At 41.3% G+C, this 26,116-nt stretch overlaps 1 protein-coding gene across 4 annotated transcripts in view; it reads left to right on the forward strand.

Moving 5' to 3' along the window:
* LOC109041143 (protein amalgam) overlaps positions 1-26,116 on the forward strand; it is a 641,206-nt gene that overhangs the window by 165,341 nt on the left and 449,749 nt on the right. The window contains exon 1 of one of the 4 annotated variants that reach the window (XM_019057350.2): positions 12,422-13,537. The exons of 2 other annotated variants lie outside the window; for them this stretch is intronic. In XM_019057350.2, the coding sequence (XP_018912895.1) occupies positions 13,438-13,537 (100 nt within the window). In that variant the 5' untranslated portion in view covers positions 12,422-13,437. Of the gene's footprint in view, positions 1-12,421; positions 13,538-26,116 lie in introns of those variants that run through there. One more of the 4 variants, XM_019057351.2, reaches the window with a different exon arrangement.

Genomic DNA, 26,116 nt, shown 5'->3' on the forward strand with positions numbered 1-26,116 from the left:
TTCACTAGCGCTATTGAAATCTCGCACGTCTAGTTCTACTCTTTGGAGATTATTCACCGGACTCCGGGTGGTGTGCCTGGCGTCCCTTTGTTCGGGGAAATCTGCAAAGTATGCTCAGATCAGAGCTAATATGGACCGCGTTAAATAGAAAGGAACCAAGCCGCATCAGCTATTGCCAAATTTAATCGGCTAATTTATCGTTTTACATGAAAACTGTTGTGCGGATTTTCGTGCAAATTTCAGTGAATTTTCTTCACAGTACGAAGCAAACTCCTTAACATTTTCAAAGGGATCCGCACAAACGTTTTCTCGTAAAAAATTAAATTGCTCTGTTAAAATTGGCAATAGCTGATGCGGCTTGGTTCCTTTATGTTAAACGCGGTCCATATGATGTCGTTAAATTCTTAAATACCTTTAGTTTTACCATCAAGCCTCTTGACACATGTTTCTTTTAACTCCGCAAGATCCCAAAATTTCTTACGGAGCCAACCGTGACCTCTCCCTTGTAGAGAAAGCACCATCTGGACAGTGGACACTCGGTCCTGACTCCTGAGCTACCACCCACCTCTCCTGGGATAAAGTCACCGCATGCTCTGTTAGTCCTTGTAATTTAGTTCATTTTGGACCCATCCCGAAATCCGGATGACCTTGTTGAAATTATCATCAAAATTTTCTGTTGAGGCTACCACGCCGAAATCGCCATCAGGCACAGCATCGGCAGAGAAGACAACACCGTTACTTAAATCCATTCTTTTATACCTTTTACGAGCTTTATAGGGATACTACTAAATACGAACAAGGCTTATCAACTAACATCGTCTGGAGAAAATCCTCAACCTTTCTAAGTTTTCTTCCACTAAAAGATTTCGCCGGACGGGATTCTACATACATTCAAATAAGTCGCTTTACAGCACTCCCTCGCGCTCTACGACTCCAAACCTCCACTGCTCTCTTTCAAACCACAAATCTTGGGGCACTGAGCACCTTAACATTCTACGGGATTAGACAGAATATCCGACGGAAACTTAGAACATCAAATGATTCCTTTTCAAGGGTATTAACCTATTGATTTATTAAATTCCTATTTTTTACTTTTTCCAGGGCCGTGCACGAGTCACGTGGGAAAGGAGCAGGGAGGGGACGTGCCGATCAGTAATTTCTCTCCAAAGAATCAAAGTCCGCCTGGGACGCAGGGCCATAAGGAAGCAGATGTCGATTTACAAATTTGCAACTCCGCTCACTTTTTCACGCACGTTTTGGACATGCTGGGACTTGTCCAGACCCTTGCCTAAAGAGATACCGAGGTATCTGGACGGTGTCCCAGCTTGCACCTCTGCGTCCTCCAGCATAATCGCCGCCTCTCTATCTTCCATACACAGTAAGAAAACCTAACCAAAATCTTGTGTTATATAGATAGTAAAACACTAGCTACAAGCATCACACACAAGCTCTCGATTATTTTTTTATGTTAGTTTTTCGTGTGTTAAATCGACCAATCTCTGGGTTGAAAGGACCTAATCCGTGTATTGAAAATCTGCGCCCTCGATAAAAATTAGTTGCGAGCCTTTAGGACCGAACCTGCATCATATCGCGGACAGTTACTACGCTGGCCACTTGCAAGTCGAGACCTCTAAATACGGGGAGGAAAACATGAGTGCTTAAGGCCCAGAATCACACGGCGATTAATCGCCGCGATTGAAAGACGGTAGCCAATAGAGAGTCTTGATTTCGATTTATCGACGTCAATGGATCGAAATCAAAGGCTCTCCATTGGTTTCCGCCTTTCAATCGCGGCGATTAATCGCCGAGTGTATCTGGGCCTTCAAGTTAAGCACATAAGTACTTAAATTAAGGGGTACTACTTACTTCGGCTGGGCGTTCTTTGTGATCCGATTTCTCAGTAGCCTGCGATGTGGACGAATTTAACGCAAAAGTGTGTTGAACAACCGAATCCTCTAGGTTGACCTGATACAAAGGAAGAAACTCTGAGTGACATCAAACACGGAAACTTTTTACTGTGTACCTCCGTCTATGAGAACAGCTGCTGCTTTGGTTTCGTCTAGTTCTAATTTATCTTATCTAGTTCTTTTTTTTTTTTTTTTTAAATTTGTAAGATTTTTGATCGTTGAAATCGGCTTTTTAACACGTAAAATAATGGTGCGATGAAAATCGCACCATGAAGCCGAAAAGCTGCAGGCAGTGGATGATTGATCAAGGAAAATTTTGGGGGATAAACAGCTTTGATGCATACATTGCGTACATTTTCCTGGTCTTTTTTAATCCCTAATACATAGTGTAATGACTCCATATCCCTTTCCGGACACACACAGACCTATAAATAAGATGAGACAAACTTCCATAAGGTATATCAAATTATTAATCAATTATTAGTCCAGCTTATAAACCTTAACCTTAAGTCTCCTGCGTGTTGCGTATTTTTTCCTCGCATTCTTAAGCCTCACTTATCTTTGTACAACATAAGAGTTTGTATTTAAATCATGGACCCTTTTGGGGCTTTCTTAAAGAAACTGCTGTTGAAAGCTGTTTTCAAGAATCCTCCCCCCCCCCCCCTCCCTTCACGGAGACCTTTTCGTGAAACAGTACTCATATTGTTTTCGTTCTAAAGTAGCTTCTTCTTGCGGGCTACCTCCTGAGCACGCGATGGAAGAACTAGACGTAAAATTTGGACGAGTTAGATTCTTATCAAAATCTACAGTAAATATTATCTTTGTTCTACGACAGAAGCTGTTCCCGAGGGGTTGTAATGAACCAGGTATCTTTCGATTTATTGCAGCTTTGACGTCAACGAGGCTCAAAACACGCCTCTCCTATTTATGAGCTTTTATCCCACTCGAAGTGTTAATATGATTACCTCCATTTCATTTGAAAAAGTCAGTCCGTAAGCACCAAAACCTTTCTTTTAAATGATTCTACCCTTCTTGCCTTTTAGAAAATAGGTTTCAGACGCCTTAAAGATAATGTTTCATGGGAAAAATTGGAAACCAACCAAGCATTTAGTAGATGCGCGGTTTAAGAATATATTCATATTTGTTTTTAGAAAAATGAAAAAACTAGATCAATCGTCTTTGATATGATGCATATTCAATGATCTATCGTTAAATTTTTAATTCCAAGTCTAATGCAAAGTTACCGTGACTCTCGAAGTTGCATCACAAGTTATTATCGCGCAAATATAGGAGACAGTTTAAAAAGGATTGTCGGAGTGACTGTTGCAAGGCCAGAAGTACATAGAAAGTTTAAGTCTAACTTTAATTTTCAAGCTATTTTTCTCAACCGTGAAAAATGAAATGATGACGTGATTTTTGAACCTTAATTTACGCTGCAGTTGTGATACGTGTAACTAATGTAGTTCATTTTCCCCAACTTCTGGCATTAATATTCTCATTAATAACCATGAAAAATTGCATTACTGAAACATGTGTGAATATTTGCGTTCTGTTCAGCGAAAGGCAAAGTTACGAATCTCTCTGTCTCTCTAAAATCGTCCTCGCACACACGTTTTAGGGTTGTGCATATCAAAATCAGCCAGAGAGCAGTATCTGCCCTTGAGTTGTAAAATTTTTATAATATAATTTTTATAAATCATTTTATAATAATCTCAGGGTACTTCAGCCAGTCGTTTTAATTATACAGGGTTATTCAAAAGTTACGCACCACTGGCCATAACTTAAGTTCTAATTATGATATCGATTTGCGGTTTGTGGCGTCCTTCCTCATATCGAGGGGGAAACTTTTTGAGGTACTTCCCACTTCTTCACCCCCCCAGGGGGAGGGGGGGCGGGGGGCAACTCAAAAATTTCAAATGGCAACCCCCATCATGTGATACATCGTTAGAAAGAGCATGAAAAAAGAAAATTTTTGGCGCAAACCCGAAGTCGATCTGACCCCCCTATCAAAAGTTAGGGGGGTCCAAAGGTTATTTAGGGGGTCCGTACCTTCATTTTTTAGAGTAGCTTCGGCGGCTCTTAGACATACCGTTTCTCTTTTCAAAGAGTCCTTGAATACTCCAGGTCTGATACCGAAGTCTTCATATTGCCCCCGGGCCACCACAGCCCCCCCGTAGGGGGGATGGGCCTGTTACAATGAAACATTGCATTAAAATGCGGAAAGTCACAGAAGAGCTTCAAACTTAGCATCAAATCCGAGTGGAACTTCTTGCCAATGTTAACGCAAACGCAGCCTGCGACTTTAAAGTGAGTTTTCAAAACTCTTAGCCCCCTGCCCCCCTCATTTTTGGTTGCAGAGCGGGTAAAAACCGGGAAATTCACTACAAATAAGCCCGAAACTAATGTCCAACTTGAGAAGGACCCTTGAAACGTTGCGATCAGTCGGAGCATTGAAATACAGGGACTGCCGCCCCCTTAAAGTACGGAAACATCCATAAAACCCCCGCTGCCCCCCTCATTTTTTGTTGCGGAGCGGGTAAAAACCGGGAAAATCGCCAGAAATGATGCCCGAAACTACTGTCCAACTTGACGCGGACCCTTGCAACGTTGCGCCCAGTCGGAGAACTGCAATATAGGGACTGCCGCCCACTTTAGGGACGGAAACATCCATAAAACCCCCGCTGCCCCCCTCTTTTTTCGTTGCAGAGCTGATAAGAACCGGGAAATTCGCCAGAAATGATGCCCGAAACTACTGTCCAACTTGACGCGGACCCTTGAAACGTTGCGCCCAGTCGGAGAGCTGCAACACAGGAACTGCCGCGCACTTTAAGGATGGAATCATTCATAAAACCCTTCGCTGCCCCCCTCATTTTTCATTGCGGGGCTGTTATAGGAACCGGGGCATCATTTCTGGCGAATTTCCCGGTTCTTACCAGCTCTGCAACAAAAAATGAGGGGGGCAGCGGGGGTTTTATGGATGTTTCCGTACTTTAAGGGGGCGGCAGTCCCTGTATTTCATTGCTCCGACTGATCGCAACGTTTCAAGGGTCCTTCTCAAGTTGGACATTAGTTTCGGGCTTATTTGTAGTGAATTTCCCGGTTTTTACCCGCTCTGCAACCAAAAATGAGGGGGGCAGGGGGCTAAGAGTTTTGAAAACTCACTTTAAAGTCGCAGGCTGCGTTTGCGTTAACATTGGCAAGAAGTTCCACTCGGATTTGATGCTAAGTTTGAAGCTCTTCTGTGACTTTCCGCATTTTAATGCAATGTTTCATTGTAACAGGCCCATCCCCCCTACGGGGGGGCTGTGGTGGCCCGGGGGCAATATGAAGACTTCGGTATCAGACCTGGAGTATTCAAGGACTCTTTGAAAAGAGAAACGGTATGTCTAAGAGCCGCCGAAGCTACTCTAAAAAATGAAGGTACGGACCCCCTAAATAACCTTTGGACCCCCCTAACTTTTGATAGGGGGGTCAGATCGACTTCGGGTTTGCGCCAAAAATTTTCTTTTTTCATGCTCTTTCTAACGATGTATCACATGATGGGGGTTGCCATTTGAAATTTTTGAGTTGCCCCCCGCCCCCCCTCCCCCTGGGGGGGTGAAGAAGTGGGAAGTACCTCAAAAAGTTTCCCCCTCGATATGAGGAAGGACGCCACAAACCGCAAATCGATATCATAATTAGAACTTAAGCTATGGCCAGTGGTGCGTAACTTTTGAATAACCCTGTATCTATACTGTATGTGTTCCCAAAATGCTATGAAGTTCCTTCCCAGTAAATGTTGTTATAATTCTCATGCGAGTTTCGTTCCACGTGAATATTTAGATCAGTCAAAATAGCCCTCTTTAAAGGTCGTCTATGTAATTGCAAGTCTATTGCGAAACACGAATGGAGAACTCATTTAAAGGCCCGCTTTGATCCTCTTCCGATTTCTCGCGACGATTTTCTCTTTTCAATCGATTACAGCACTGCCGTGCTAAGTAAAAACGCCGTATGTACATTCGAGAGTTGCCAAATTTCATCCAGTTAAATTTTCATTTTTCAGGAAAGTTGCGAATATTTTCTCTCGAAATTTTCAGATAATGTACTTTATGCAATCGCGAATCAAATGGTCTGAAAAATCGGAGGAAAAATACCCACAGATTTCCCTGAAAATTCGTATTTTAACAGAGGAAATTTGGCAGCGTCGAATGGTTTATACGGCGTTCTTCCTCTGCATGGCAGAGGAGGGACACTTCGGGGCTCGGGAAACTGCGGCAACACGGCTTCACGAGCGATTATTCATCTCGTTAATGCGGCGCGCACGAAAAGTTGGAAACTAATAGCTTTCCGATTTACATACTTACGGGAATAAGCTGCGCGCGCGGGTGCGGGCTCGAAACATCCAATTAAAAAACGCGCATGAAATGGCGCAGATAAGAGCGACGCGTTATTGGGGATGAGAAGATCTAAAAGCAATTTTTGAAAGATTTGTGATACCGCTGAACTAAAGTGATAATTTCGGGGCTCTCGGCTTCCTTTTTTACGCCACCGCCGCGCCGCCCCGCGCTTTGAGGAGCTTCCGATAATAAATTAAAAAGCAGGCAGGGGAAGTTCGCAGTGGTACACCCGCTGCGCGCGCTGGTCGGCTGATCGCGGGGTTGAGCCCTGTGTTCCACCCTACTTATACTTCAGTCTCAAGCCCCTGATTTATCTGCACGACTTTGGACTTCCGAAATTCCCCTTTCCCCCTTTTTGTTCCTTTTTTATCAAAATCAGGGATGACCGAGAGCGTGCGACACGAAGAGAATAGACGATTTTAGTGGTGACGTCACGGAGCGATATTGGTGGTTCGATATCTCGAAAGTCGAAATGTGCCCCAACAAACAATCATAACTTCCAAAATGAACAATTGACGAAATAATGCTAAAACTAGCCTGAAACCAAACAATTAATCCATGGGACTTTAAAATTATGAAAGCTTCTCATTAACCAAAACGTTTGAGATCACTATCACAAGAATTGATTGTAAAATTAACTCGTAATATCATAGACAGCCATCGAGCGAATACCCCTAACCCCCCCCCCTGCCTATATCCCGCAGATTCCTCCATGTTTGTTTGTTGGGGCACGTTTCGACTTTCGAGGCATTGAAATTATAACGAGATGTGACGTCACACTACATGCGTCTATAAACCGTCACACTGGAAAAAAAAACACATTGGACCTAGAGTCCAGACTCTTAAAAACATCGAAAAGAAAACATACTCTTGATTCAATCAGATTTAAGCTTAAATCAAGAACCAAGCCTCTTAATTTGAGCGGATTTCCTTTTGATGTAAGCCAAAATCTGATTGAATCAAGAGTATTTTATCTTGTCACTGTTTTCAAGAGCCTGGACTCGAGATCCAATGTGTTTTTTTTTTACAGTGAAGGCAAGGTGCGCGAATTTAAGCTTTTTGATGCATTTTTTCTCATGCAACTTCCACGTAGAACACCATTTGTATAATGGAAATTACCGTGAGAGTAAATCTTAATAAAGATATTCGCGTATGTCGATGCATAAATTCAAAATTTCTGCTCATGAAAAAACCACTATCTCCTTGAGTTGAATCGCACACTTAACGTTACCATAACAATCTTTATTGGCACTTCGGCCCAGCTACTCTGGCAAAAATGTAGCTTGGATCTAGAGTCCAGACTCTTAAAAACATTGACAAGAAAAAACAGTCTTGATTCAAATGGAAATCCGCATAAATCAAGAGGCTTGGATCTTCGATTCAAGGAAAAATCCGACTGAATCAAGAGTATTTTTTCCTGTCAATGTTTTTAAGAGTCTGGACTCTTGATCCAAGCTAATTTTTTTACCAGTGTATTGCAAGTTGTTTACAACTTGAACAACCCAGGGTAGCGAAGATACACTGCTAGATTGAGACGTCTGCCACAACCGTTGTAGTGCGCTATTTGTCTCGAAAAGACTTCGGTTTTTCACGTAAGCGATAAATTCAAATTTTTCGTAATCTATATGAAACGAAACCTCAATTGCTTGCATGTTGGGAGTTAAATTGTATATTTTGCCTTCGCAAATCGTGTTTTACGTTAAATTTTGAAGTGGAAATATGTACGTCATGTGCCAAACAGCTTGTCTGGTATGGTCAATAGGCATCATGTTTACAGAATGACGGAAGAAAGGCTGCCGAAAGAGATGCTTGATTTGGTTCCTCCTGGGATGAGCGTTAGGACGCCTTAGAGGAAATGAGAGGGTGCCGACTCTCTGAAGGGCTTTGAGAGGATAAAGGACTTCGGCGGCTAGGCGTCGCAGAGCGCCAAAGCGCTATTAAAGCAGCTCCATGTAGTTAGTTAATCTGATCTGAGACATTCACCATCTCAGGTTTTTAATGGTTTCACGAACAATACGAATAATAAGAGCGTAAAATTTAGATTGTTAACTTAACGGAAGCAAAAAATTTCAAAATTTTGGTTGTGACATCGGGATCATTGCAGGTTAGTGGGTATGTATCCCTGTTGACTGTTGGAGAGTAAAGTTTGTAAATATGTATCAGAATGATTTAATACCTAGTCCAGTGGGCCATTAGAGATGAACATAAACGTGCGTGTTGAAGAGAATTTAGGCCGATTGAATTCGTGTGCCGGACGTTCTTCTTTGATGTTTTCTTTATTTCTCGTCGGCGTGCTAATTTTGCAGACAAAAACTTTTGGCCCCATGCGCACTGAGTTCGGATAAAATTTCATGAATTTTACTGCCGTGCTAATGAAACAAAGTCGTATCCGTATAGACGGCACTGTATCTTTAATCAAGCACACGAATTTTCTCGGAAACTTATTGTGACTGTTTTTCTTATCGCGTCTGTGGGCAGTTTTCAATAGTCGGATCTGGAAACAAGCAACTTGCAGTTAACGAAAATAACGATCCACATGTTTCGGCAACATACATACGATGAAATGCACTCCATCAACTCAAGGTGTGGAATTAATAAAGATCACGTTTTGCTTGTAAACAAATCAAGATAATGAACAACAACACCCGAAACGGTAACTATTGGTAAGCCTGAAGTTTCCCGTTTCCGGTGACTAGAAAGTTGCCCCCTTGACGCGGGAAATTCAGAAAGGGGCTCTCCAAATTGTGCACGATTTTAATGCGATCATCGTAATCTTTTTACCATTTTGCCTCTTAAAAATCTTTTCGCAAGGATGTATCTACTGCGTGCCACGGACCTATCAAACTCGTACCCTTTAATGAGGGATATTTGGTCGAACTTCCGAAAAGTTAAGTCGACTTAATGATTCTTAAAATCCTCTGTGCCCAGTGAAAGGTTATTTTTCCCAAGGATAGTTCCGTCCATTATATGTATGATTTAAGAATACTTGAATTATAACAATAACTTTGATCAAATGAGTAAAATACTAAGTTAATTGCATAATGTGTGTAGCGCTCCGAAGTCAGACAAAATCACCGTATTATCACTAAAAATCAGAAATGAGGAAAATATTCACATCATAGGTTTAATCCTTCTAACTAAGCTTGATCAGAAAAAATAAGCTCAGGGTTTCTGCATACCTTTTATCAAACGGAACAGTCTTCCTCTTTTTTTTTCAGGCAGACGGTCCTGTATAAGCGTCTGTAATTTATATTCAATTTATTTTTAGTGCCAATTTAATCTCCACACGTTGCGCTAATCTTACCAGAGGGTTTCTAAATTTTTGCACTAAGAGAGCATCCAATTCCTGCCGTCTCTCAACACCTCATTCTCCGTTGGACGAATTCCTCCAACACCTCAGTCGGCCTGTGAGATCTAAAGATCAAAAGAGCGGAAAAAATTCGAATCAAAGGTTATGAAGAGGGCGAACAGGGGAAACACGATGTCATGAAAAGGTGGCTAGGAAAAGCGAAAAGTGAACAGCTCCTCGTAACAAAAGAGACATTTTTCGGAGTCCTGTCATTTTCGCATCCCGATGCCGTAAGCTTCGCGTAGAAAGATAAATGAGTTTGCCTAGTGGGCAATCGCATGGTAAATCGTCGAAACAGATTCGGCAGGATGCCAAGTTTTTGTGAATCGAAGGATTTTTGTCTATGCATTTTACGTGATTTTCAAGATTCCCAGGGGTACGAAAACGGTAATCCCGTTGTGCGATTCGCGCGATATTTTTTTGTGACTTTCGAACTACACAATGCTAGGACGCTGTGTTTTACGCGATTTTGAAGCTTTCTGGCTCGTGCGAAAGCGGTAATCCCGTTGTGCGGTTCGCGCGATATTTTGTGTGACTTACGAACTACACAACCCTAGAACGCTGTGTTTAACGCGATTTTGAAGCTTCCTGGCTCGTGCGAAAGCGGTAATCCCGTTGTGCGGTTCGCGCGATATTTTGTGTGACTTACGAACTACACAACCCTAGGACGCTGTGTTTAACGCGATTTTGAAGCTTCCTGGCTCGTGCGAAAGCGGTAATCCCGTTGTGCGGTTCGCGCGATATTTTGTATGACTTTCGAACTACTCAACGCTAGGACGCTGTGTTTTACGCGATTTGGAAGCTTCTGGGTTGTGCGAAAACGGCATTTCGGTTGTGCAGTTCGCGCGATATTTTTTGTGAATTTCATACGACTCAATGCTAAGACGCTAGCTTAGCAATTCTGTTAAGTAACTCCAGCGAGTCCACTGGAAAAGAAAACACATTTGATCTAAAGTCCAGACTCTTGAAAACATTGACAAACAAAAATACTTCCGATTCAACAGGACTTTTGCTTAAATCAAGGATCAAGCCTCTTAATTTAAGCGGATTTCGTTTTGATTCTGCAAAAACCGATGGAATCAAGAGTACTTTTTCTGGTTAATGTTTTTAAGAGTCTGGACTCCAGATCCAATTTGTTTTTTTTGTTTTTTCCAGTGTCGATTATTGGAATTGATGTACAAGCGATGGACAAGAAAGACATATAGAGTATGGAGCGATCCTATTGGTTGATATGGGTGGTTCCTTTAGACAAAGGGAGAATATATCGGACTAACCTCCTTTGTCCATTGCAATCAACTGCTTCCACCAATAGATCTACTCCGAATCTCATTTTTTTGCTCAATGCTCTCTATAGGAATGGCGATTTTTTGAGAATTTCCATAGGTGTGTGCATAAAATGTCTAATAACAAGATTTTTTTACCACAATCCAAGGCAAGTGTTAGGTGTTTCTAGAAATTTCATGGGAGATTTTTATCTCTTTCTTTTTTGCTGCCCTTCCTCAAAGAGTCTATGAACTTGCTTTTAAGAAAAGCATAATTTTCCAAAAAAGGTTGGCGACAAGGGGTGGAGGAGGAGATCAGAAGGTGCCAATTGCCTGATGATCTCTGGGAGGATAGGGGGCAATGGCGATTGGGCGTCGCAGAGCGCGAGGCGGCGCTATAATCGCGACTTTATGTATGTATAATTTTCCAACCGAAAACTTAAAGCATTCAATGGGAAAGAAAGAAGTGTCATATGATGAGAAAAATTACGGCACTTTACTTGAAAGCTCTGTTTTCATTGGCTCTTTGGAGAAATATTGTCACTTACTGCTGCCCTGTTCGATGATTCGTTAAAATCGATTTTTTCACGGAAATAATCGATAATTTTCCGTGCTCGATTTTTCGACTGAATCGATTCTTCCGCCGCAATTAATCGATTTTCGATTTTTTTTTTAAAAATAAGGAAACAAGTAAACTCTGTCATACACAAAACTTGTGTTTTGGTTTAGATTGATATTTATTTCTCTCTGTTTTTGTGGAGGGGTCACTCGCGCATGTTCAGCGCGGTTAAACAATTTTCTGAGCGGGGTATGCAACCCGCACCGAAATACTACCGAACTGACCGCGTTAAACGAAAGTGAACCAAGTGCATTTTCTCATGCCCCTGAATAGAAAATACACATACTGTCAAAATGAGGTTTTAAGTGAACCCTAACTTGGGACCGTTTCTTTTTGGCCGCCTTTTGCGAGCGACCCTGGCCGATTCCACGCATGACATAAACTAGATTCACGTCAAAACTAAAACTAAACACGCCACTTTTACGACTGATCGACTAAAGTAATTGATCAATAGCAGAACAATGGAGGAGGAAAAAAAGGAACTCTCAATAAAAACTTAGAATAGAGAGAGGTTCGGTTATGCCCCTCTATTCTGTGATAAAAATTTCAGCGTCCAAGTCCACACAACAAAATGTGGTTTTTCTAACAATACGATTTTTTCGATTCGATTCGGCGAATCGATTTTTTGGTCGTGATAAAATCGGTGAAAATCGACCCGACTCGATTAATCGATGATTCGGAAAAATGTGGCATCACTACGCAGCCTGAAACTACTTACGTGATTTTTGCGCACTTACGACTTTCTCATATGTCTCGTTTTAACAGAATTGAGATGAATTTTCCTGTTTATGCAATTTCACTGATTTCCTCTAAAAGAGTTTAGACGAATTTTGAAGGATACTCTATTTCGAAAATTTGACACTCACTGCTCTTTTCGCTACCACGGCAGAATACAGCAAGGATACCCTGCTCTACTGCAGACAAGTAGCGCCATCGCTGGGTACGCGGCCACGACACGAAGCTTGGCGCCGGGCCGGCTCTTCGTTCGCCGCCCTCTTGCCGCTAGTACACGTTCATCCGTCGTGTTGTAGCCTCTATGCTGATCGTTCTCGTCCTCGTGTGTTGTTTACATTCACGTCGCCGCGATCTTTTTCGGCACGTAATTCGTCGGATAATTTTCACAATTCGCACAGCGTTTTTATCACTCTTAAGCCCTCGAGCGAAGAATATCAACCCCGGTTGCTGCCAAACTTGCCTTGGGTTTTTATTTCTGTCACGGTTGTAATAAATTCGTCGGTTTGTGATAAGATAACGCGGGAACTTTTCGGGGTTTAAAGTTGGTTCGAGGTTTTCCATCAATTTTGCTTTTATTTTAATGCCGCTGTTGTTTATATTTTGTCATTGTTGGTAAATGCGGATTTGGCTGATCCCATTCTTTCAGCGACACCATCTGATCGAGACAGTTGACACGCATTCGTCGAAGATATTACAAAAGCGCGCTCAGAATTTCCTTAGTTTTTCACTCCCAGTCCCAATCGCTGCATTTTTCGCGCACTACCAGTGAACTTTGGATTTTTCTTCGATTTGTCAGTGAATTTTAGAAAATTCCCAGAAGTGGTTTTGTCGGGAAACTGAAAATGTGGCGACCACCTTTTGTTAGTGTGTAAGTGCGGTGATTTTATTTTCTTCCGGTTGGATAGTAATTTCTGTACTATTTTTCGAGTTATCGTCACTCGTAAATGTTTTTCTTGACAGAAATTAATTTTCACTGTCCGAACTTCTTGAGTCCAAAGCGAGCTTTAACGGTTTTCGCACGTTTCGGGAAAATACGGTAGTTTCCCGCAGTGTCTTCTCCTCGGTGAATTTTCCTGTGAGCGTCAACGGATTTCCACTTAACGGAAGTTTTCCTCCTTTGTGGTCCGCAAGTGATTTTTTTCCCCCGCCGAGATTTAACTTTTGAAGTTCGGTATTCGAATCAGAGAAAATGGAATCGAGAAAATTCGCGAACGTTTCGTTGACTCTTGTGACTGTTCTGTTGTATGGTGTTCGAGCCCTAGCAGTCGCTGTTGCATATAATGGAAAAGGTATGCTCTCCTTAAGTTTGTTAAAATTTTTGTTTGATTTGATCACGTATTATCAATCGTATCTATTTTAATGCATTATTTTCCTTATTGAGCGTGGTCCGAGAACCGAAGTAACAGTAATCGCGATAAGTTACAATCTGATCCGAGGATGAATAGCGATTTTATCTACGTCGATTTACTGCAATATTTTGGGATATAAAATTGCGATTTCATCACATAAAATCGCAATTTTATCGACGGCGCGGATCAACCTCACTGGAAAAAAAAAAAAAACACACACATTGAATCTAGAGTCCAGACTCTTAAAAACATCGACAAGAAAAAGTACTCTTGATTCAATCAGAATCTAGCTTAAATCAAGAACCAAGCCTCTTAATTTAAGCGGATTTCGTTTTGATTCAAGCAAAAATCCGATCGAATCAAGAGTATTTTTTCTTGTCAATGTTTTCAAGAGTCCGGACTCCAGATCTAATGTGTTTTTTTTTTTCCAGTGCTCCTAACAGTTCCAATTAAAACTATGAAAGAAGCCAGATTTAAAGGAGTTCTTATAGGAAGTGAAAGTGTGAATGCGGCGCTTTATCGCAATATAATAGAATAAAGAGTCGTCATAAATTTAGATAAAATTTCGATTTCATCGAACCCGATTTTATAGAGATAAGACTAAGTTCAAGGGTAATCGGTCAGATGTTAATGATCCTTGCTATTTTATCGCCGAAAAATCGTAAAAAAATCGCAACCTAATCTCAAAATATCGCAATTTTTCCGTTGAACAATGCTGCTTGGGAGGAAGTTTGTTTTATGTATAAGCTGAAATTTTACAATTTTTTAACAAAATGAAGATTTGCTAAATATTTTAGCAGCAAGAGATGCTGCGAAGTTCAGACAGTTTGCGCTTATCTGTTGGAAATTTACCAAATTTTTGTGAAGGATTTATCTTTACTATTAGTATTGCAGTATTTTTTGTGAAGAAATTTTCGAAGAATTTCAATCAACAAACTATTTGACCGACCTCGAATCTCCGAGGAGTATTTTATTAGCAGCGATTCTTTTTTCTTCGGATATAAATGGTTGTATGCGGAGAATGCGTATGTCGATTGCATAACGTTTTAAAATATTTAACTATGTTTTATTTTCTTTAAGGGGAGCTAATCAAAATGTTCCTCTGTAATTTTTAAGTAATATTTTTCCGAATCAGAGAAGGAGATTATCGTAATATTTTAATAGGTACTTTTCGATACTAAGTTCGGTTTTCTTCGAGACAAATAGAACACGAACAGAAACGTGCAACGTCAAAATTTGAAGCGCGCAGTTTCGTACTTCGTCATCTATATTTTTCACTCAAAGAATCAATTTTTAACACCCTTGCCAGATCTGAATTTGATTGGAAACACCGAAGGTTGCAAGATGTCTAAAACCCTTTGTAAAACGTAAATTCGAGCATCGTTACTGGAAGGATCCATTGCCAGTAGAGTAGGTTGCTCATGAAATTAAGAAGCATTCTGCCCGCGACCAACCATCCAAAAATCCGTTGGAACCGAGCATCATCCTTCTCACAACAGGAGGCAGTTCGCTTCGTTATGACAACTCTCAGGGTGCTTCTAATTTTCATTTTTATGTTATTTATTCACTTTTATTGAATAATTTTGACTAGAAAACTATCGAGTCGGGCAATCCAGCGTTCAGACTTTTAAGACAATATGTCAACTCCTTAGGGTTACACAGCTCCATTGATCTGACCTTCCTTGATTCTATACCTAATTCTAAATAGGTGTTTTTTAGTTGTGTCTCTCAACTTCACCTAAACTCTAATTTCTAGACCGTTTCATCATAAGAATATACACGCAGATGCCTCTAGAAATTGAGCCTTAGAAATTGGTGAACCCTTTCGGATTTTTTTATTTTATTACATACCGTATATTTTCTCTATCGTTTGCTCCCTTCAAGATCAATTTTCGAAATATTTTAATCAGTGTAAGTGTTAGTTTAGTGAATGAAATCAGACACTCTTAATATACATAGGAATAAGTGAATAGCGTGCGCAACATTCCTGCCCTGATGATGTGTCGCAAGAATGTGCTAGAATTCTCTTTCTTTCGATTTATTTTTTGGGATTAAAATATTTTAAAATGTTTTACAAAAATCCGTAAAAGTTTAAAATTAGTTTTGTCTTGAGACGCGCCTTTGAATAATTTAGCGCCTAAGCTTGAGCACCCTGAATTTACAATTTCAAAAGACTCAGAAATAAGCCGTTCAAGAAGCTGGAAGTGGCTGTGGCAAACTTCTTCGTTCTGTCAACTTTAAAGTTAAACGCTTAACGCGCTCAGAATTTATTGATTCATGACCTTTTCCTCGATATTCTTCAGAAACATTGAATTCACCGATACATATATTTTATAGCGTTTACTGAAGGTCGGACCCTGCAGGCCTTAAGAGGAGTTGGCAGTGATTTTGTTCCAGAATATTTTTTCGGTTTTTTTTTTCTTTTTGAATTCTACATATCCTTATAAGTTATAATAAGTATAATAAGTTGCGCAACGTTTTATGACGCATGTAGTACTGAAATCCGGTACCCGGATTTACCTTGATCTACTGGACGGATTTTCAGAAACTCTTTCGTGTTTTTCTTCTTTTCCTTTTCTCCAACTATGAACGAGAGGGTGTACCCTCATTTTTCATCAAAAAAAAAAAAAAAAAAAAAAAAAATAAGGTAAGAAGGAAAAGATTTCGAAGGTCTCATTTTGTCAATTGCGTTTAATTTCTTTTAAAAAAAATCCTGAAACCTCCATTTTCTGTTGAAGAAGTAAGTTTCGTTTATAGTAAGAAAAGAGCCGAAGGAATCAAACAAACGAAAAAAGTTTTTGAAAATGCATCCAGTATAGAACCCAAGAAAAGTGTACACCGTAGCATCAGTGCATTTAACACGGTGAAGACAGGTACTGCCGACCTCCCATATTCTGATCAAATACCGTACTAATTGTAAGTAATGTAGGGTAATCTAACCAAGGAGAAGACAAATATTTTCACCCATCATAACATGACCCCCCCCCCCCCTATTTTTTCAAAATTTTCCGGTTCTCCTAAAACGCTAGATCGACGCTCACGCGGTGTTTTTCGAATCGAACATTCACTTGACGCACGCGAACCGATCGGAGAGGAGGCTTTAAGACGAGACGGAGCTGGGTGTTGGCGAGCGATTTTATTGGATATCACTGTCAGCGTCGAGGCCGGAGGGGCCCAGGGGGGCGGAGCCGAGTCGTCACTTTGAGAGGCCACGGCTCCTCTCGTCTCTGAAATCAGATACGCGAGATCAAAGCTCCAGCATCACTTGCCCGAGCTCCATTCTCCCAGTGGAAAACCAAACATTTAAACGGTGTTTTACCATGAAAATTAGCCCGATCTCGTTTATCTGATGGAGACCTCTGTGCAACGTGCACTGCTCCTTTTCATCGAGCCGATTCCCGATTCGCCGTTCGATGCTCCTTTCAACTTTTTATAGCTCTTTCGCTGTAGGTCATGTTTTCTCGGACGGGCCCTTCTTCCCTTTCCGATTCTATTTTTACATATCGCGCTTTGCTCTGTTGGGCTGTCGAGCGACCGGGAAATGTCGGGGAATTTTTTTTATGCGTCAGGGAATTCAGGGAAAACGTCAGGGAATCCGCAAAAATTCGACGTGTCAGGGAATTTTATCATGCAAGCGATTGTCATGTCAGGGAAATCGAAGAACACGAATTTTTCGGAAAATGTTTGGCGAATTTCATCTCACGGAGATTTCCACGAAATTTCCACCAGAATTACTGTTAATGTCCTTTAAGTTTTAAAATTCAGGCAAAAATATCTCGCATAAGTTGGTTACCGTATATTTTGCGGTATTTATTACACTATATTCCTAAAACATGAAAAAAGTCAATGAATTGATTAAGGTCCACCGTGTCGAAAAATCAAGAATATTTTTTTCTCTTTGTCAGGGAAATAATGAGGAATTATTTTTTTTTGTTTTTTTGTGAAAATTGCTAGACACCCTGTGTTACCTAAACGCTCCTTACGCACCAAAAAAAAAACGACTCCAGCATTTGACTTTCACGATATTTGCAGCTATCGATAGGAGATTGGTCATAAATAAGCTTGCTCTGGTAATATTAACCAATGAGGGGCTACTAAGCGGGATTTTTAGGGGTGAGCGCGAAGCGTCCTCCAGGGGCTGCGCCACGTATTTTGCAACTAAGAGCTACTACAAAATAATTATAGCTCATTCTAGATTCAACGCATGTTCAATCGGACTCTCTATGCAGATGCGAGCTTTTACACATTAGTCATAGATGGTAGTTTCTCATTGCAAAATCTAGTTGAATTTTTGTTCAGCCGGGGCAACAGTTCGAACGGATCCACCCAAGGTAGATTTACACAGGTATGGACAGAAGTAAACAACTGGCCTCTGATTGGCTCTCCAACGGCCCCTTAACTTCCGCCATTTTGTATGTTTTGATTATTTTGATTTATTATGTTCGGTTTATCGTTCGTCAAAATTTTGGTGTGATTTTTTGCACAATTTTGATAATGCTATATTAATTTCAACGTTTAAACGCACAAACGTTTGAATGTTAATTTGATTGTAATTTAATTAAAAAACGGGCCCCTTAACCAACGTCACGTAGTCATGTGACACGTACTGAGGCTCATGGGAAATTTTCAACTTGTCCATACCTGTGTAAATCTATCTTGGGATCCACCCGGCAATGCTTTGGAGCGGTTCCCAGAACTTCCAAGGATAACTCGGAGCTAAATACACACCCGCACATCCGTCATTTTTCCTCGTACGTCCCGAACTCCCGATTCCACTCGGGGGCGAAGCAGCCTTACGCATCGCAACACTCGTCCGCATTACACATTAAATCCATCGCTAATCGCAATAATTCTTATTGGCCAAGTAGGAGCGGAAAACTATAATTTAGATGCAATTCGTAGATACGTTCGCAATCGGACGCGGGGTGGGTTGAAAGGGGGCAAGTCGGGGGATTTCGAGTCACAAATCGGTTTCATGAAAGTAAAGGTGAGTATTTACCTTGTATTAGTGTTTTGACTCCTGGCTCGCGGTAAGAGCTGTGATTACGCGGCGAGTGGAGATCGACTCTCATTGGTCCGCGCGGATGCCGATCCTCCTTTCAAAATCAACTTTCACTCGAGAGAACTGAGGGCCGTCTTCTGCCGTTCACAGGAAAAGCGCCGTAACTCCCATTAAGACTTTGCATTTTTTCTCCACACGTACTGTTTTATTGCGAGAAAACATAATCATTACACTGGAGAAAAGTCGCTTGGATCTAGAGTCCAGACTCTTGGAAATAATGACAGGACAAGATACTCTTGATTCAATCGGATTTTTGCTTGAATCGAAAATAAATCCGTTTAAGTTAAGAGGCTTGGTTCTCGATATAAGCAAAAATCCGATTAAATCAAGAGTATTTTTTCTTGTCAATGTTTTTATGAGTCCGGACTCTAGATCCAAGCGACTTTTTTTCCAGTGTATGATGCTATATTTTGTAACTTAAAATTCTCAACGGTATGCCACAGTTATTTTATAATTAAGGAGGATCAATGGTTGTTGTTTAAGGGTAATTAATCATTTTGTCGGTAAAACGCTGGCAAAATCGAGAATGGAGTTACGCGGCGTTTCTCCTGAGGACGGCATAGTATTCATATGGTTTACATTGTGACTAAGGGCAAATCAAGGAGATCCTCGACACAACATCATATACTTAAACGCCAATTTTTGTGAGCCTCCGGTAAAATCCTGCCATAAAAGTTTGGAAATAAATCCTCGCAAGGGATTGTAATGATTTACCTCGACAAAAATTAAAATATCAAGCGCGAGTTATGACAATTTTAAAGTATATACGCGCCATCTTAAGGTTTGTCAAAATCGAAGAAGTTTCTATTCCGTATTATACAATTTTTTGCAGTGGCAGATGATTGTAGTCCCTTGCAATTAAGGATCCATCTTTAGATTACACTGCTGAGTTTTACTAAGGGTTGGCAAAAATTGTTCTCTTTATGCTAATATTGTAATCGGGATCCGTCCACAGGACGTTATTCGTTCAGACTATACATTATCCGACGAGGAACCAATAATCATGCCCCATTTGATTAAAAACGACATCGGTACAATGTATTTCCCTACGGAGATACATGCTTTCATGGATGATCTTAAAACGTTGATTTACACGCGGAATGCAGATCAATTGATTTAACGGCCTACTTTTCATTGAAACTGCGATATTCCTTTTTCGGAGAAATATCCGTTCTTGGAACTGCAAATCCCAGAAAGTACTTCTGTTTAAGTACTTAGTTAAAAAAAAACCTGGCAACTATGTTGCCTAGTGATTTAAGTCGCAGTATCGCCACTGGTTTTCAACAAGATTATACGGTAGCTAACATGATAAAATAATTACTGGAGCCGGAGAGCATACTGCGTTACCGCCGCGCCGGCCGCAAGGCCTTTTGTCCAGAAAAGCATCACCCTCACCCCCTCCCCAGCCAGCGGCGACGGAATCGTCCATTGTTTTTTCCCAGACGTGTAAGGCTTTGCTCCATTCCGATACATGATCGAAAGCCCCCGCATTTACCGGCTGCGGCATGGGGTTCCTGTAACCTCCCTACGGGCGCCACACAAAATCGTACATCGGAAAAATAGCCCCAAAACCATGGATGAGATTTTGGCATAGATTGCTTAACTATTTTCCGGGCGTCTGGCTCTGACCATCCGCGAACAAATTTTTAAAGACGCCAATACTGAGTAGATGTGGTAGCTTACCCTCGATCACTACTCGCCACTCAGTAGTGGGCTTACTTCAAATCATTAATTTTTCACGATGACTATTTCGGAGTAATCTCTATCATCAGGTGTGTTGTTTTTACTCCAGACTTTATGGATGTGATTGCCCCGGGTTGGTCACATGGTGACAAGTCACAAACCGAAACCGAAAGAAAAACACGACAGAACTAAAAAACTAAGAAACTTAAGCCGAAAAACCAGCAGAAGCGAAGCGGAAAAACGACGGTTGCTTCGTTATCACTATCTCTACTTTCAGTTTGGGTGTTAAGTAAACGATGATCCATGCGTTTACCATTGTATCTTGATAAGAATGTCAACTATCACGAAACCAATACTGTCAAGTTGGGTCGAAAAATTGACACCGGAGATTTTGGGGGAAAATTAATCGGCGTTTGCGAAAACGTCCGATGTCCAATACCGTGTTTCAGAATTTGAGTGGACAATTTCGTTGTAACTTAAAAACACAAGATGGTTTAAGACGTTAAGACTGTAGAAAAGTTTTGTAAATACTTCCCTAAGTATAATTAAATCTTTACAGAAGAGATCGATCTTTTATATCAGTGTCGTGGGGGTAAAGTAACCACTGCGATTATGAAACTCTGGACCTGGACAAGAAACGTTTTCGCACGAGTCGATTCAAAGTCTTGTCAGGTGTGTTTCTTCGAGCGTGCTCATTTTTTTTTGCCCATGGAGGGCCTTAACTTGCATTATGATCTGAAAATTAGATGCTCTGAATATGGAAAGTTTAAATAGAGCGTGTCCTTATCTCAAAACGATGTTCATGGAACACTTCACCAATCATAACTTCGTTTGGGTTCGACACTTTTAGAAATGAGGGATACATCGATCGATACGGTCCATTTTTGGGCCCAACCTCGCTGATTCTCCTCAACACTACTATTTTTTGCTCATTCAACGTCTATATTTAATGAAATGCCACACGATGATCGGATACATGCTCCGAGCCATTGAGAATGTAGAACTGTCCTTCGTCTGAAAGTCTGGATTTGTTTTTGAACATGCGATGAGGGTGGCGAAAATTACGAACGATGTCATATGAGCATTAAGAAATAGTACAGTGATAGCCGTTTCACTGTTTAGTATCACCTTCCTTTTCAAAAGGTGAAATATTCTTCTTACCTGACTCAGAAGATTGTTAGAATCGTCGAGACTGGAGACTTCTGCATTGTGATGATCTCCCGTTGGGATCTATAGTCGCTCCTCTGACGTTAGGGCGTAACTCAATTTCAACGTGAGCCCTGTTTCACAGGTAAACCCATGCTTCCTGGGGCTCCTGCGAAAATCAAGATACGCCCTTACGTTAGAGGGAGGTAGATCGTTGTCGTTAAATTATCATGGGTTGCATCGCCGCCGATTCCAATGGATCCCACTACCTGGAAGACCCGTTGTCGAGGGTCATTCACTTCGACAATCAATTATACATAATAAATGACCCATTTTTCGACACAGTCGGCAAGGGATTGAGGTCTCACGTGCTAGATAGGAAAAATCGTAGGTAACGTATATATATAATGTGGAAAAAAAGTCCTCTGTCAAAAATGGACGGCTAAGGGAGGTACGAATTCAAACATTCTGATGCCTCTATGTTTCCTAAACGAAGAACGTGTGCAATTTAACGAAAAATACGTGATTGTCTCCGCAATTTTGGAGAAAATGTGTAATTGTCTTTCTTTTTAATTGAGTTCTAGCGATGCGTCTGAGGATTTGCTAAAGTTGATAATATTCGAGCCTTTGACGTTCCTCGCTTTTGAAAATCCGAAATTTAGCGTTACGTGTTTCATTAACGGCTCCCTTGGACAAGAGTTACGAATGACCTATATTTTACTATGAGGAACCACTTTTCCTGATTCATCGTAAAAACAGCATGTATGCCAACTATGCCATCTTTTTTTCATGTGGGTAGATACTTTTACGCAGGCTGAGTCAGATATAGTGGTTCTTTTTTAGAAAGGATAATTCAAATCATCCATAGTTTTAGTCCGAGCAGTAAGCAAGATCAATGTATATTCATTCCTCCAACATTAATTTTTTCGTGCTCCGCAGTTAATTCGTTGCCTATCCAGTAAAATTGGAGGCAAAATTCACGTGGTCGACTCGAAAAAAACCTAAAATCGAATCTATGCCCTGAAATCTTGACTGAACTAAATTGTTCAGAGCTTCCACTGATATGCATAGCAACATCGTAGCTAATTTTCTAAAGAATTCGGTACTCCTCACACCCTTAATATTCCCTGCAATCCCCAATTTTACTTATGTTTTTTTTGTCTTTTTTCTGTTTCAGGTAAGGAAACAACACTTTCAAATTTTCTTATTTTAAAATTACCTCCATATCATGGTAAGTCAACTCATGAGCGGTTTTTCTACCCCTCTCCTATTCTAGCAAACTTCGAGCGGTGGTGCGCGCTCCAAAGTCGCTCGCCGTTACTTAACATGATTTCATAGTTATCCACTCGCATATCTAATATTTATCATCTCAATTGATTTCAGAGTAAAAATCACATTCATTCATTCTCTTTTTGCATTCTGGTAATGCATGTCGGTATCTTTTCTCCGCCTGAACATATGTGCATGTTATCACAAATTGATGTCAGCTTAACTGCAGAAGAACGTTCATTTAAGTGAAACGAGTAACCCACTCGGGAACCAACAGGGCTTGAGTCCCGACGACCATGTAACCCAGTGGGCTGAATAGACAAAGAAGACTTGGAAGTATGGGCCGATGCTATAGACCAAAAGGGGCTTGGGGCCTATAGACTAAGGGAAAAAATGATGGACTAACTATAGGGTCTCTAGTGGATTGCCGTCAGTTAGTCTATATCATCTACCTTCTTTGTCCATTGCAACCACCCGCTTCCACCATTAGGATCCAAATATCTATTTGTCATCTTGGTGTATAGTTTTGTCTACCAATTTCAACAACTATGCAGAATTGAGAAATCTACCCGCTCGAACAAGTTCAATCGGTTTCGAATTTCCGACAAGCTCGCCGCTACCATGAAAAGTCGCATGACAGCGTTATCCGTCAAAACGGTTTTTTTCTCTCTTTTTTTTATGTATTTTCCACGCGAAGACGCATTTCAAATGTCAAGCGCTCGAAGTCTCTATCGAGTCCGCACGACAGTCGACCAAATCGTCCCGCAAATTCCGCGGGCCGCACGGCCGATCTCAAGGAGCCCGGCTCCATCTCGCAACGAGGGTTTGCGTGCGTTACCGGCGCATTAGCCCAATCGGTAATTGATTACCTCCAAACGAAAATAAATACGAGAGCAAGAGTAAACAAATGAAGGGGGCCCCGGAGTCGGTGCAAGCACTCGGGAGGTTATGATACTTCACCGATAGCCGATGGCCCCCGCAAGAGTCCTGAGCGCGCGATAGCTCATGGCCCCCATAAGAGCCCGCTCGAGGATGACGTTGCCATGTCGCCTCGAAAAACTCACCTTTTTTACGCCGGTGTCCAAGAAGCGGTATAAACTCCTCGAAACGTCTCCAATCGTCCAGAATTTTTCGTTTTAACGGCATTCCAGCGGTGGAAAGTTCCGATCTTTTGGGATTTTTTTCCGTCCGTACTCAGGAGCACTGATAAAAATATTTGAGGGGCTTGGAGGACGAAGTGCAGAAGGGAAGTTGTTGAAGAAATTGAGATGTTCACTGGAAAAAAAAAGTCGCTTGAATCTAGACTCCAAACTCTTGAAAACATTCACAAGAAAAAATACTCTTGATTCAATCAGATTTTTGCTTGAATCAGAAGGAAAGCCGCTTAAATTAAGAGGCTTTGCTCTCGATTTAAGCAAAAATCCTATTGAATCAAGAGTATTTTTTCTTGTCTATGTTTTCAAGAGTCTGGACTCTAGATCAAAGAGACTTTTTTTCCAGTGTTCGTGAACTCAACTAAAACCAGCTCGAAAGTATATTCTGTGAAAAATTCTCAACTAAAATCCAACTTTAAAGCAGCAAAAAGGGTGTTCGAACTTCCTTTATGCCCCAAGGCTCCATGCAATTTTGAAACTTTAAACGCGTATTTCTTGAAAAAGCAAAAAGAGCACGTATGCGGCTTGTCCTCCAAGCCTCTCGATTGAACCTAATTTTTCATGGAAATTACTATATTAGCATGAGAGCACGTGTCTGCCTAGGGAAACTAAAAGCGCTTACATTGTTATTTTTATCGAATGAGCCATAAATGCAGTGGCGTGGCGTGAATGATCGACTATCGATATCGCTCCATTTGAAGCTATGGTAAAGAATCGATTATTAACGTGCTCGTTGTGAACACCTCGTCCAGCGATCCTTTTCCATTGGTTTAAGTGGCAGATCAATCGATACATCGCAAAGCACGCCACGCCACTGCATAAATGATAATGGTTCCTCATTGGAAAATTTAGGAGAAGTCCAGAAGTGGCCGAACTTGACCAACCCCTCTGAAGGAGGAAGTGAGAGTAGGGGTCCCAAAATTCAAATACTGATGTCATGTATGGACCTATTGGATACCACTCGGCAACCATGCCCTAGAGTGTTGGGTGGGAACCGGCAAGTCAGGAGGAGGTACTGTGCGTGGACTTATATGAGCAGCATTTTTCACTCTTATAACAGAATAAATAATGAGATATATATCTCGACGCGATATTATAACCTTTCATAACCGTTGTCCACTGGCCCGGGCCCCGCAAGGGGGCTGGTCCCGCTCCGCGGGTTTCGGCCGGGACGTCGATCGGGAGGGGGAGGGGAGGGGGACCCAGCTCCCGCCGCGATCTGACGTTTTCCGGTTTTTCCCCTTCCCGAGTTTTTACGGGTCTAGATCAACCCCGAGATACGGGTGCGCACCCGGAATATGCCCGGCCTAAAAAATGTCACTGAGTAACCCGAACACGCACCACCGACTCGACTGAATCGGTCGATGTCAAAACATGCCCTGTCGATCTTTCGATGAGCCCTGATCTCCGCGAGTACGCCAGTACTCCGGGGCTCATCAGATAATGGACATGTTCGATTTTTGACACCGTGGCCGCAAGTGTTCGTCGGAGCTCGTCTTTTAATCGGCTTCGAGTAATGTCTTGGTATGCAGGTGCATTCGATTACTCCGTGACGGGTAAATGGAAAGAGTAGGTCTTAAGGTACGCTCAGATTTCTTACTGATATTCCCGGGAAACTTATGGCACGTTACCAGAGGCTTACTTAAAGTTTCATAAAATTCGAATGAGCTGCTTTTCTTTTTTCTACGCAGTAAGAAATAATAACCACAATTGTGTGTTGATACGAGGAAAAGAACGCATATTTGTTAAACAACACACATTTCCCCTTATTTTTTTATTAGCTTTTCCTTTGGTTAAATAACGGAATCACTTTTGGTAGAAAGACTCCAAATAACCTGGTGATTATGGCTAGGATCGAACCCAGATCTCGGAATTAAGGTATCCAATGTGCAAACACCCGCAAGTCTCAACCAGCGAACTGCATAGAGAAATATGAAAGTACACTACGTCAGCGGGACATTTTCTTAATTCTCGAATGTGTCGCGGAATCACCAAAGGTTTCGTTCGAACTAACCAAATATTTGGTTCATTCATCAAATCATTTCGGTCGACCTAACAAATAAAAAAACGTACGCAAATTAATTCAAAACGAACCTTTTTAACAGTGTATAACTCAGTGTGGCACTGTGTAGTCGTAGGTATTGTGTCCTACTAGTTTTTATGAAAAGATTGCGATGATTCACTTTTGTATGAAGGGCGCCTGCG

This window comes from Bemisia tabaci, chromosome 1 (assembly GCF_918797505.1).
Source record: "Bemisia tabaci chromosome 1, PGI_BMITA_v3".
Classification (NCBI taxonomy): domain Eukaryota; kingdom Metazoa; phylum Arthropoda; class Insecta; order Hemiptera; family Aleyrodidae; genus Bemisia; species Bemisia tabaci.